The 14,213-nt window shown below is 44.3% G+C and overlaps 1 protein-coding gene across 1 annotated transcript; it reads left to right on the top strand.

Annotated features, from left to right (window-relative positions):
- The first annotated feature begins 3,579 nt into the window (after positions 1 to 3,579).
- LOC140403058 (immunoglobulin lambda-1 light chain-like) lies at positions 3,580 to 11,518 on the top strand. Its single transcript, XM_072490719.1, has 6 exons — positions 3,580 to 3,685; positions 5,287 to 5,625; positions 5,708 to 6,019; positions 10,108 to 10,221; positions 10,354 to 10,412; positions 11,089 to 11,518. The coding sequence occupies exons 1-6, from the start codon at positions 3,643 to 3,645 to the stop codon at positions 11,131 to 11,133; spliced, it is 912 nt and encodes a 303-aa protein (XP_072346820.1). The 5' UTR covers positions 3,580 to 3,642; the 3' UTR covers positions 11,134 to 11,518.
- The last annotated feature ends 2,695 nt before the right edge of the window (positions 11,519 to 14,213 follow it).

The raw sequence follows: 14,213 nt of genomic DNA, 5'->3' as shown, positions 1-14,213 counted from the left end.
AGGGAATGCATCAAAGCAAAAGAGAAAGCCTATAATGTGGCAAAGAGTAGTGGGAAGTCAGAAGATTGGGAAGGCTACAAAAACAAACAGAGGATAACAAAGAGAGAAATAAGGAAAGAGAGGACCAAATATGAAGGTAGGCTAGCCAGTAACATTAGGAATGATAGTAAAAGTTTCTTTAAATACATTAAAAACAAACGGGAGGCAAAAGGGCCGACATTGGGCCGCTCCAAAATGATGCTGGTAATTTTGTGATGGGAAACAAGGAAATAGCTGAGGAACTAAATAAGTACTTTGCGTCACTCTTCACAGTAGAAGACATGAGTAATATCCCACCAATTCCGGAGAGTCAGGGGGCAGAGTTGAATATGGTAGCCATCACAAAGGAGAAAGTGCTAGAGAAACTAAGAGGTCTAAAAATTGATAAATCTCCGGGCCCAGATGGGCTACATCCTAGAGTTCTAAAGGAGCGAGCTGAAGAAATAGTGGAGGCGTTAGTTATGATCTTTCAAAAGTCACTGGAGTCAGGGAAAGTCCCAGAGGATTGGAAAATCGCTGTTGTAACTCCCCTGTTCAAGAAGGGAACAAAGAAAAAGATGGAAAATTATAGGCCAATTAGCCTAACCTCGGTTGTTGGCAAGATTCTAGAATCCATTGTTAAGGATGAGATTTCTAAATGCTTGGAAGTGCAGGGTCAGATTAGGACAAGTCAGCATGCATTTAATAAGGGGGTGCCTGACAAACCTGTTAGAGTTCTTTGAAGAGATAACAAATAGGTTAGACCAAGGAGAGCCAATGGATGTTATCTATCTTGACTTCCAAAAGGCCTTTGATAAGGTGCCTCACGGGAGACTGCTGAGTAAAATAAGGGCCCATGGTATTCGAGGCAAGGTACTAACATGGATTGACGATTGGCTGTCAGGCAGAAGGCAGCGAGTTGGGATAAAAGGTTCTTTTTCGGAATGGCAACCGGTGACGAGTGGTGTCCCGCAGGGTTCAGTGTTGGGGCCACAGCTGTTCTCTTTATATATTAACGATCTAGATGACGGGACTGGGGGCATTCTGGCTAAGTTTGCCGATGATACAAAGATAGGTGGAGGGGCAGGTAGTATGGAGGAGGTGGGGAGGCTGCAGAAAGATTTAGACAGTTTAGGAGAGTGGTCCAAGAAATGGCTGATGAAATTCAACGTGGGCAAGTGCGAGGTCTTGCACTTTGGAAAAAAGAATAGAGGCATGGACTATTTTCTAAAAGGTGACAAAATTCATAATGCTGAACTGCAAACGGAATTGGGAGTCCTAGTCCAGGATTCTCTAAAGGTAAACTTGCAGGTTGAGTCCGTAATTAAGAAAGCAAATGCAATGTTGTCATTCATCTCAAGAGGCTTGGAATATAAAAGCAGGGATGTACTTCTGAAGATTTATAAAGCATTAGTTAGGCCTCATTTAGAATACTGTGAGCAATTTTGGGCCCCACACCTCAGGAAGGACATACTGGCACTGGAGCAGGTCCAGCGGAGATTCACACGGATGATCCCAGGAATAGTAGGCCTAACATACGATGAACGTCTGAGGATCCTGGGATTATATTCATTGGAGTTTAGGAGGTTGAGGGGAGATCTAATAGAAACTTACAAGATAATGAATTGCTTCGATAGGGTGGACGTAGGGAAGTTGTTTCCATTAGCAGGGGAGACTAGGACCCGGGGGCACAGCCTTAGAATAACAGGGAGTCACTTTAGAACAGAGATGAGGAGAAATTTCTTCAGCCAGAGAGTGGTGGGTCTGTGGAATTCGTTGCCACAGAGGGCGGTGGAGGCCGGGACGTTGAGTGTCTTTAAGACAGAAGTTGATAAATTCTTGATTTCTCGAGGAATTAAGGGCTATGGAGAGAGAGCGGGTAAATTGAGTTGAAATCAGCCATGATTAAATGGCGGAGTGGACTCGATGGGCCGAATGGCCTTACTTTCGCTCCTATGTCTTATGGTCTTACTGACACTACGCTCTAGTTCCCCCTCAGTTATTTCGCCTTTGGACCTATTGATCCGGTTTCCATCCCCTTCCCCCTTCAGTATCATAGAATTTGGAATAATAGAAGTTACAGTGCAGAAGGAGGCCATTCAGCCCATCGAGTCTGCACCGGCTCTTGGAAAGAGCACCCTACCCAAGGTCCACACGTCCACCCTATCCCCATAACCCAGTAACCCCACCCAACACTAAGGGCAATTTTGGACACTATGGGCAATTTAGCATGGCCAATCCACCTAACCCGCACATCTTTGGACTGTGGGAGGAAACCGGAGCACCCGGAGGAAACCCACGCACACACGGGGAGAATGTGCAGACTCCGCACAGACAGTGACCCAAGCCGGAATCGAACCAGGGACCCTGGAGCTGTGAAGCATTTGTGCTATCCACAATGCTACCGTGCTGCCCTATACTAGTTTAAACCCTCCCGTGTGATATTAGCAAACCTAGCGGCCAGGATATTTCTGCCCCTCCAGTTTAGATGCAAACCTTGTGATGCGATGCAGCGTGGTGGTTGGATAGCACTTGGTATCACTGTGGACAGTTCTGGCGACCACATTGTGCAAAAGGGATCTCGTGATAATGCAAGAAAAACTGTTTGCATTATTGCTCCCGCAACTAGCAGGTTGCAGCTAACAGGAAAGACTGAACATTTTGGGGAGTTTTTTCCCCTCTTGACCTGAGTTCTTGAATATGCTCAGAAGGTTCGACAGGGTAGGCGACAAGAATGTTCCATTGACTCCATGGTGGAAGTGAATTAATCTGAGGCGAATAACATGGGATGTACGCCACATGTTGGTCATCTCGAATTGCTTTGACGGGTGTGGCTTGCTGAGCCGTTCAAGGGTCGATTATTTTACTGTAGATTTGGAGCTGCATGGAAATTGGACAAGGATGATATATTTCCTTCTGTAAGTGGCGTTGGCGAAGCAGATGCGTTTTTACAACAATGGTTTGGTTCTCATTATGAAAACTTGATTTGTAAATGTAATCACTTACCGTGGGTTTCAATCCAGAACGATCGGTACGGTGACAGTGGCAATGCTATTCCACCACCAACGCTCTGCACTGAGCCACCGGAGTAATTCTGGCACTAATAGATACGGGTGGTACAACATTGAGTGAAACTGTCACTGAAATATTAACATCAAATTATAGCTCCCCCCCCCTAATCTGTTATGTTGTTGTTAAAACTAGAACAAGTTTGTGTTATGGATGAGTTAAACGAATCACTCGGCATTAGTGTCTATTGTTCTGTGTCCACGTGTAAGTCACAATTAGTACTCTGGTTTGAAACAAGCCTTATTGCCTTTCTTTCACAATATGAAACAATCTGCACTGCGCACCGCTTTTCACGCGTGCACAACACCAAATCTAACGCTTGCCCCTTGCAGACAGGGCTGTGCGTGGGCTCCCCAACTGTAAACAGGAAAACCTCAGGCAAGATTCAGATCGCTCTGCTTTTATTCCATTGTGCTATTTTTAAATGCGACACGTCAACCCAGCAAAAAAGTCTGCATTTTCACCAACTCATCTGAGCACCGAAAGCGAACATTGAGACTCTTGAGAGAAACACCAGTTCATACCTCACAGCAGCCATTCCTGGGATCGCAGACCATGATGATCTTAAGGTTCTGTGCGTTGCTTCAACTCATTTCAGGTTTGGGTCATTTTCCTTTCTCAGATTGTTCGAACTGCAGGGTAAACATGACTGAGACAACCACCCATGTAGCTCATTATTCCAATCGTCATAGTCAAATATATTAGCTTCACAGTAACCACAGGAGTAGATTATTCAGCACCTCGAGCGTGTCCCACATTTAATGAGATCATGGCGAATCTGTGGCCATCTCCATATACCTGCCTTTGGCCGATATCCATAACGACCTTTACTTAAGAACAAGCGATCTAGCTCAGATTTAAAATTAACAACTGTTTTAGCTCCACCTGTTGTTTGAGAGTTCCGAACATCCACGAGCCTTTTAGTGAAGAAGTTCTTCCTAACATCTCTCCTGAACGGTTTGGCCCTAATATTTAGACTGTACCCCCTAGTTTTAGGATCTCCAACCGGTGGAAATAGTTTATGTTTATCTATCCTATCTTCCCAGTTAATATCTTCGATTAGGAGGCCCTTTAACGTCTAAATTCAAGCGAAAACAGGTCACATTTGTGTAATATCTCCTCGTAACTTAACCCCTGTATTCCAGGTATCATTTTTGTAAATCTAAGCTTTTTGTTTCAATAAATTTAGAGAACCCAATTAATTATTTTTCTATTAAGGGGCAATTTTACATGGCCAATCTACATACCTTGCAGATCTTTGGGTTGTGTGGGCGAAACCCACGCAAACACGGGTAGAAGGTGCAAACTCCACAGCGACAGTGACCCAGAACCGGGATCGAACCTCGGACCCCGGCACCATGGCGACCAACTGCGTCACAATTCTGCCAATTTGTAAACCTAACTTGTACTCCCTCCAAAGCAAAAATATCCTCCCTGAGGTGTGGTACCCAACACGCTTCATGTTGAACATTTTAGAAAGAAAGAAAGAAAATCGCTTATTGTCACAAGTGGGCTTCAAATGAAGTTATTGTGAAAAGCCCCTTGTCGCCACATTCCGGCGCCTGTTCGGGGAGGCTGTTACGGGAATTGAACCGTGCTGCTGGCCTGCCTTGGTCTGCTATCAAAGCTAGCGATTTAGCCCTGTGCTAAGCAGCCCATTTTATGGTGAATTACTGAATTAAAACCATCTGATCTTAATGGTTCACACGTCAACATTCTCCCTTACATCGGCGGGATATTAAACCTCAAAACGCTATCTGCCACTCTGCGATCAGAAACACCCCATGTCGCTATTATCAAAAGAGCGGAGGACGGGTGGGGGGGGGGGGGGCTGCTGGAAGGTGAATTCATCCCAGAGCCTTGGTGGCCAATATCTACTCCTCCACACACATCATGAAAACATGATCTGAATCCTGATCACATTGTGGGATCTCCCTTTGCAAACCTTTGGGCTGCTGCGACTCCTGCAATGCAACGGCTACGACATGTCATACAACGTCCCCGAATCTGCAAAGCGGCTCGTTCCCTTTTGGGCCTGTTATCGTTTCAAATGTAATCCTCAGCGTTTGTTCAATTAGCGCAATTACTGAGAGGATGGTCCATTTTATAGTTTATTGCTGCAGGTGGATCGGTAGAGGAAACAGGGTCTCTCTCTCCCTGCCGTAACAGAATATGTGCTGATGACTATTTCTCTTCCAGTTATTGCATCGCAGGCAGCGTTATTCCAAACTCCGGCGATTCAGAGTGTCGCGCCTGGAAGTACCCACAAGATGCATTGTCACACGGGTTGGTTGGCATGGGCTACTGTCCAATGGTATAAGCGGCAGAACCAGAAACATCTGCAGCTAGTTTACGTTGTAACACATTACAACCATCCAAGCGGGAGATTTTCTGGAGAAATAAATGATAAATCTACTATCTACACTCTCATAATCAGCGGTGTCCAGGCCAATGACTCGGGGGTGTATTACTGTGCAACTAAGGAGTACAGCACAGCCCCATTTAAGTTTGGAAACGGATCCAAATTGCTCATCACAGGTAAAAATTGCGATTATTTGCAACACAGACACCTAGGGTGTTATGTCCAATCCTCATGGAATCTTACCTTTCCACCCCACAGGCTCTCCAATAATTTACCTGTTAACTCTGCCACCGGAAGACATTTCCGGGATGAAAATTATCCCATTGGTGTGTTTGGTAAAGAAAGTGGATCCCGATTCTTTTACCGTCCTCTGGAATGTTTCTGGGCACATTACAGGCGCACAAACCGATTCTGGAATAATCGGTTCCGACGGAACCTACACTATCAGGAGTTTGATAATTCTCCCCGCGGAGATTTGGGGCAGCGGTGCTCTCTGCAAATGTGTTGTCCAAATTAACTCAAGTGTAAATCTACTCAGTGAAAGCGTCTCATCTCAGAGTGGTATCGATTGTCAGTTTCCTTTTGTATTTAATGCACGGCTTGTTCGTTTTTAATATCTGTTTGTGCAATTAAAGTAACTCCTTTTTTGTTATCCATCTTCACTTTATATGAACTGTTACTCCTCTCCCATCTATCTCGTCATTGCAATGTTTATCTATCTGATTCTTTATATCTGTTTAGTTGTGATCGACGTATATGGGGGGGGGGGGTGGATTGTGATCGACCACATTCTGTCGTGTCAGTAATTAAATCATCATCTTAAACATGTGATTAATTCAGATATCAACCTCCAATATTCTAAAGAAAAGTGTCGCGTTCTCTTTAACTTTTTCTGATATTTAGAACCATTCTATTGTGGTATGGTACCAATCAAACGCCTTTGTTGCCCTTTCCCCGGTGCCTCTCAAGCGTTGTATTATACTCAGATGTCGGGGAATTGGTAACAGGGCTTTCATTGCTGGCAGATTCAGGTTTGCTCTAAGTTTAACATTGTATTCCAGTAATGGAAAATGACCCCCAATGGAGATTGGGCTTTTACGGTCTGCATCGCTACTCCCAGTGATCTGTGAAGCTGCACCGCAAGCTCTCCGCTCCTGTATCAGATTTAGAATTATTTTCCCGTGGGTGCATATCCCTAACTCTAACTTTGTCCACCTAACCTTTTATCCAAGATAGAACATATGAATCATTTCAGGTAAGCATGAATTCGTTCATCTTGTATGATGGTGGACATATTCTGTGCATCAATTGTTCGAAGTGAAATGCCTGAGTACTTGTAAATGCGTGCAATAACTGAGGGCAGTCAACGTGGTTTTGTGAAATGTAATGACGCACAACAAATTTAATACCAAAGTCTTTTTGAACAAACGGTGCCTCAGTTGACATGTAAAGACAATGCAGTAGGTATACCCTATAAGCATCTCCGCACGGACTCCATTTGTCTCACAGGATTGCTGTTGGGGGAACATAAAGCATCCATTAGGACTGATATGTGAAAAAGAAAGAGAGAACGTGATATACAGAAAAAGGGAGACTTTAACTTTCCAAATATTGACTGGAAAAGATATCGTTCGAGTACAATAGATGGGTCGGTTTTTGTACAGTGTGTGCAGGAGGGTTTCCTGAAACAATATGTTGACATGCCAACAAGAGGCGAGGCCACGTTGGATTTGGTTTTTGGGTAATGAACCAGGCCAGGTGTTGGATTTGGAGGTAGGAGAGCACTTTGGGGACAGTGACCACAATTCGGTGCCGTTTACGTTAATGATGGAAAGGGATAAGTATACACCGCAGGGCAAGAGTTATAGATGGGGGAAGGGCAATTATGATGCCATTAGACGTGACTTGGGGGGGGGGGTGGCTAAGGTGGAGAAGTAGGCTGCAAGTGTTGGGCACACTGGATAAGTGGGGCTTGCTCAAGGATCAGCTACTGCGTGTTCTTGATAAGTATGTACCGGTCAGGCAGGGAGGAAGGCGTCGAGCGAGGGAACCGTGGTTTACCAAGGAAGTGGAATCTCTTGTTAAGAGGAAGAAGGAGGCCTATGTGAAGATGAGGTGTGAAGTTTCAGTTGGGGAGATGGATAGTTACATGGTAGCGAGGAAGGATCTAAAGAGAGAGCTAAGACGAGCAAGGAGGGGACATCAGAAGTATTTGGCAGGAAGGATCAAGGAAAACCCAAAAGCTTTCTATAGGTATGTCAGGAATAAGCCAATGACTAGGGAAAGAGTAGGAACAGTCAAGGACAGGGATGGGAAATTGTGTGTGGAGTCTGAAGAGATAGGCGAGATACTAAATGAATATTTTTCGTCAGTATTCACTCAGGAAAAAGATAATATTGTGGAGGAGAATGCTGAGCCCCAGGCTAATAGAATAGATGGCATTGAAGTACGTAGGGAAGAGGTGTTGGCAATTCTGGACAGGCTTAAAATAGATAAGTCCCCGGGATCTGATGGGATTTATCCTAGGATTCTCTGGGAGGCCAGGGGAGAGATTGCTGGACCTTTGGCTTTGATTTTTATGTCATCATTGGCTACAGGAATAGAGGACTGGAGGACAGCAAATTTGGTCCCTTTGTTCAAAAAGGGGAGACGAGACAACCCCGGCAACTATAGACCGGTGAGCCTCACGTCTGTAGTGGGTAAAGTCTTGGAGGGGATTATAAGAGACAAGATTTATAATCATCTGGATAGGAATAATATGATCAGGGATAGTCAGCATGGCTTTGTGAAGGGTAGGTCATGCCTCACAAACCTTATTGAGTTCTTTGAGAAGGTGACTGACCAGGTAGGCAAGGGTAGAGCAGTTGATGTGGTTTATATGGATTTCAGCAAAGCGTTTGATAAGGTTCCCCACGGTAGGCTATTGCAGAAAATACGGAGGCTGGGGATTGAGGGTGATTTAGAGATGTGGATCAGAAATTGGCTAGCTGAAAGAAGACAGAGGGTGGTGGTTGATGGGAAATGTTCAGAATGGAGTACAGTCACAAGTGGAGTACCACAAGGATCTGTTCTGGGGCCGTTGCTGTTTGTCATTTTTATCAATGACCTAGAGGAAGGCGCAGAAGGGTGGGTGAGTAAATTTGCAGACGATACTAAAGTCGGTGGTGTTGTCGATAGTGTGGAATGATGTAGCAGGTTACAGAGGGATATAGATAAGCTGCAGAGCTGGGCTGAGAAGTGGCAAATGGAGTTTAATGTAGAGATGTGTGAGGTGATTCACTTTGGAAGGAATAACAGGAATGCGGAATATTTGGCTAATGGTGAAGTTCTTGAAAGTGTGGATGAGCAGAGGGATCGAGGTGTCCATGTACATAGATCCCTGAAAGTTGTCACCCAGGTTGATAGCGTTGTGAAGAAGGCCTATGGAGTGTTGGCCTTTATTGGTAGAGGGATTGAGTTCTGGAGTCGGGAGGTCATGTTGCAACTGTACAGAACTCTGGTACGGCCGCATTTGGAGTATTGCATACAGTTCTGGTCACCGCATTATAGGAAGGACGTGGAGGCTTTGGAGCGGGTGCAGAGGAGATTTACCAGGATGTTGCCTGGTATGGAGGGAAAGTCTTATGAGGAAAGGCTGATGGACTTGAGGTTGTTTTCGTTGGAGGGAAGAAGGTGAAGAGGAGACTTAATCGAGTCATACAAAATGATCGGAGGGTTGGATAGGGTGGACAGTGAGAGCCTTCTCCCGCGGATGGAAATGGCTGGCACGAGGGGACATAACTTTAAACTGAGGGGTAACAGATATAGGGCAGAGATCAGAGGTAGGTTCTTTACGCAAAGAGTAGTGAGGCCGTGGAATGCCCAACCTGCTACAGTAGTCAGCTCGCCAACATTGAGGGCATTTAAAAGTTTATTGGATAAACATATGGATGATAATGGCATAGTGTAGGTTAGATGGCTTTTGTTTCGGTGCAACATCGTGGGCCGAAGGGCCTGTGCTGCGCTGTATTGTTCTATGTTCTATGTATTCCTCACATGTATCTGTTTCTTTTTAATTCTACCTGAAAAGTATCATCTCCCTGTCACTCTAATTTTCCATCGCTCTATCTATCTATCTACCTATACATCTATCTATTTTTAATCTATCTGTCGATCCATCGATTCATCCATCCATCCACCCATCCATCTATCCACCCATCCATCCACCCACCCATTCATCCATCCATCCATCCAAGCCATCCATCCATCCATTCATACATCGATCCAGCCGTCCATCCATCCATCAATCCATCTATTCATCCATCCATCCATCCACCTGTTTATCTATCCGTCTATCTTATTTGTCCATCTGTCTACGATTTCTTGACTGTCTCTCGATATTTTCTCATCCATCTATCTCCATTCGTACCATTCTAACTGATTGCACCCGTCAGGCTCGCGCTATCCATCCATTCAGCTTTGTTGGGATTGGAAATTGGCTTGGCTTTTCAAATACATACTGTTTTCCAAATTTGCTCCTGTGATATTACTGACACTGACAAGTTTGACGTTGATTATTCGGTTCCCTGCTTCTGGTGCTTCTGAACATTGTGAAGGAAGCAACGTGTTTGGGTCATGGTATTAGATCAATTATTTTTTTTGAATGTTTTGCTGTGCAGATTCTCCGTGTTTTACCGGCTGCATTTTCCTGCTTTCCGGAAGTTTGTGTGCGCTTCTCCTTCTGCTGATGGTTGTTTTGACTGGTCGAAGGCGCTGTAGGAACAGGCAGACAGGTAAACTGTACAGGAAACCAGTAACCCCGCCGCTCTCAATTCACATATTTCTCCCTGGGATATTGATGCTTCCGGCCGGCTTGGTGCTCAAATTGGTCACTTAGACTCAGTTCAAATTTGTCTTTCTAACAGGCAACAGGAAACGTGGGGAAGAACTCAAAGATTCCAGAGCAGGTGCCCAGGAAAATGCGGTAACTTTGATTATAATTATTCTTTTTATGTGGAAATACGTTTTTCAGATTCTTAATCCAAGTTTGAAGAGATAGGTCTTGGCATATGGGTGTATGGGTATTTTCATAGTGTGGACGCCAGGTAAAACAGTTTACATTCTCTATAGCACTGCGGTAATAGTTGATAATATTGATATGGTTCGGTCCAACATTTCAAAACATGGATTGATTGATTTCACTTGTGTGAAGTGGATCATGGGTTTGGGAACTAAACCGGCCCGATCGGCTTAATAATAATAATCTCTATTGTCACAAGTAAGCTTACATTAACATTGCAATGTAGTTACTGTGAAAAGACCTTAGTCGCCACATTTCGGCGCCTGTTCGGGTACACAGAAGGAGAATTCAAAATGTCCAATTCACCAAAAAGTCTCTTGGGACTTGTAAGAGGAAACGGAGCACCCGGAGGGAACCCCCGCAGACACAGGGAGAACGTGCAGACTCCACATGGACAGTTACCCAAGCCGGGAATCCAACCTGGGACCTTGGCGCTGTGAAGCAACACTGCGAACCACTCTGCTACGGTGGCTTAGGATACACATGAAACCGTCATAACAGGTTCGAAGGGCTGAATAACTGTTGTTGTCTCCAGGACGTTGGTGTGGTTTATGCAAATGTTTTCTGTTTTTTCTTACAGACTATTTATGCTCGTCTGGTGGTTAACGCAGACTCCGCACTCTGATATCCAACTAAATAGAGAGCCAAATTCTGCTTCCTGGATCTTACATTGCGTATAAAATATCCGAGGCGTTGTCCTCACTGGAGGAAATCCAGGATATGGAAAATGTCCTTGTTACAGCCTGCATGCACATTGACATGTGATCGGCGAGCAAACGGAATGTTGATTTGCCACCTTCTGGACGGCCTCCATGCAAGAACAAGGCCTCTGCACTTGCAGAGAATTCCAAATCACGGAACTGCAAACTTTCAGTTAGGTTTCATGATTTATTTTAATGTTGTGTATTTGTTTGTTTAAGCTCATTGTGAATCCTTGCAGAGCGCGTTTACAAGTTACCAATGTGTCCAAGTTACCAATTTGTCCAAGTTATCAATCGATTAAACCAATTTGAAACCATCGCATTGAGTTTATGAGTTAATATTGATTGATCGTGCAGTCCAGATACCCTCAGTGAATCAGCTATGCTCAGGTTTATTTACTTACTTAGCAAATGTAAAGTCCATAAGGGAAGCAGTTTATTTTCGTCCTGCTGTGTTGAGTGCGGATAGGCCTCCTCTGAATTTGTGGATTAGCATTCTTCTATGGTGTGGTGCATAGTTTACTCTCGACCACAGGATCATAGGGGGCTGGCACTAATGATCTACCTGCACCGGTTGGCGAAGCAGGGGTACTTGTTTTCCTTTCCCAGTTATTCCCATGTGTTTGTCCAGGTGCAATTTGTGTTGACGGCCTGTGGGGAAGGGTTTATCCAGATCGGCCGTCTTTGGGTGGGCTGAATAGATCAGCATAAATTGGCATGTGGGGAGGGGTTATCTGAAAGTTTCTATCATGTTGTGGGTTGTTGCATAGCCGGGATATATGGAAGAGTGATAATTGCCAGAACAGGGAGCAGAGGGAGTGGTGTTGAGCATCGTGTTCTAGCAATGGTATACATGGTCACATTCTCTTTACGGAAGAAGAAATGTTCGACTAAACTAATAGAAAATTTAAGACGTTGCGACGTCAGGAAATATTGAACAGTCTGGTGTTCTTTTCTCTTGAAAAGCGAAAACTGAAGGTTGAGCTAACAGAGGTCTTTAAAATTCTGAAAAGATTTTAAAACGTCGACACAGATCAGATAGTCAAGCTGCAGGCAGACTAATGGCCACTATTGTAAGATAGCCACTGCTAAATCCAATTAGTAATTCAGGAGGAATATCTTGCCCAAGAGAATCAGGAGAATGGAAGTCGCTGCCACAGAGAGTATTTGAGGTTAACAGCAGACATGCAATTCAGCAGCTTGGTGGATACACACATGAGGGATGAAGGAAGAGGAGAATATGTTGATGGAAGGAGGTGAAGATGAGTTGGGAGTAGGGTCAATGGGGAAGTAACAACAGAATGAAACAGTTGATCCCAGTAACCTGGGCTGGAAATAATTTCGACATTTATGAAGCCAGAGAATGTGCGGTGACTGAAATCGAATTGCTGGCGATGGGAACAAATTACACAATCCCCTTCATTATGAAATAAACATTTCAATGTGAAAGTAACATTCGAAGGACCTTCCCCTGAGGTGTATAATTCTTTACACGTTTAATATAACATACATTAAAAAGTTATGCCGAAATGTGGGGTTAAGGAAATAAGAACATCTAGACGGATCAAAAAATATCAAACTCCATGTGGATTATGCCCCACTATCCAACTCATTAAATGATTCAATGCGAAATCGGTCCCACGCAAATAAATCCCTCTTAGCTTGTCCACCAAATTCCACACATGAGGTGAGAGAATTCTCCATTGGTTGAAATGTTCGGAAACCAGTGATCCAAAGTCACCTCTTCTTCCGAAGCACAATGGCGTAGGCCCGTGGCTCAGGCACGTGGGTTTAAAATTAATCACGTCAGCGAAAAGGGAAAATTGAACCACCACAAGTTTTCTGCAACGCTGCCCGGGCCCGTCTACTGCTCAGTTCTAGTTAAGTAAATGATTAAGCACATCGCATCTGAGAGGGAGAAACATATCAGTATCAGCATCTCAATTCTGAGCTAATATTGTCCGATCAACGAAAATACAATTTCCTCCATCTCATATTGTATTTTCATGAATTACTGACCAGGACAATCGTCTGGAGCGTCGTTACAATCAATAGATAATGCATTTCATTTCCATGCTACCTTTGCAAATAAACATACGGCATGTGAGTAACTGGAGATGATGAACCATCAGAAAAGAGTGTGAGAAACTGAAGAATGTCGACAGTCTTTTCTCAATGTATCTGTCCCGTTTTAATCACACAAATATAATTCAGTATTCTTAATATTCAAAGCAACTTACCATACGTTAAAAAGAGCTAGATGTGCCACCTCTGGCGAATGGAAGCGGATGGATAAGTTATTTCAGGGGAGTCTCCTCAAATCCAGATTCACTTCCAAATTGTAAGCATCCTATAAGACCATAAGACATACGAGTGGAAGTAAGGCCATTCGGCCCATCGAGTCCACTCCACCATTCAATCAGGGCTGATTTCAACTCGATTTACCCGCTCTCTCTCCATAGCCCTTAATTCCTCGAGAAATCAAGAATTTATCAACTTCTGTCTTAAAGACACTCAACGTCCCGGCCTCCACCACCCTCAGTGGCAATGAATTCCACAGAACCACCACTCTCTGGCTGAATAAATTTCTCCTCATCTCTGTTCTAAAGTGACTCCCTTTTATTCTCAGGCTGTGCCCCCGGGTCCTAGTCTCCCCCTGTTAATGGAAACAACTTCCCTACATCCACCCTATCTAAGCCATTCATTATCTTGTAAGTTTCTTTTAGATCTCCCCTCAACCTCCTAAACTCCAATGAATATAATCCCAGGATCCTCAGACGTTCATCGTATGTTAGGCCTACCATTCCTGGGATCATCCGTGTGAATCTCCGCTGGCCCGCTCCAGTGCCAGCATGTCCTTCCTGAGGTGTGGGGCCCAAAATTGCTCACAGTATTCTAAATGGGGCCTAACTAATGCGTTATAAAGCTTCAGAAGTACATCCCTGCTTTTATGTTCCAAGCCTCTTGAGATGAATGACAACATTGCACTTGCTTTCTCAATTAC

The sequence above is a fragment of the Scyliorhinus torazame genome, chromosome 26, assembly GCF_047496885.1.
Source record: "Scyliorhinus torazame isolate Kashiwa2021f chromosome 26, sScyTor2.1, whole genome shotgun sequence".
Taxonomy (NCBI): domain Eukaryota; kingdom Metazoa; phylum Chordata; class Chondrichthyes; order Carcharhiniformes; family Scyliorhinidae; genus Scyliorhinus; species Scyliorhinus torazame.
The sequence above is the reverse complement of the archived record's forward strand: the minus strand, read 5'-3'. Positions and strand labels throughout refer to the sequence as shown.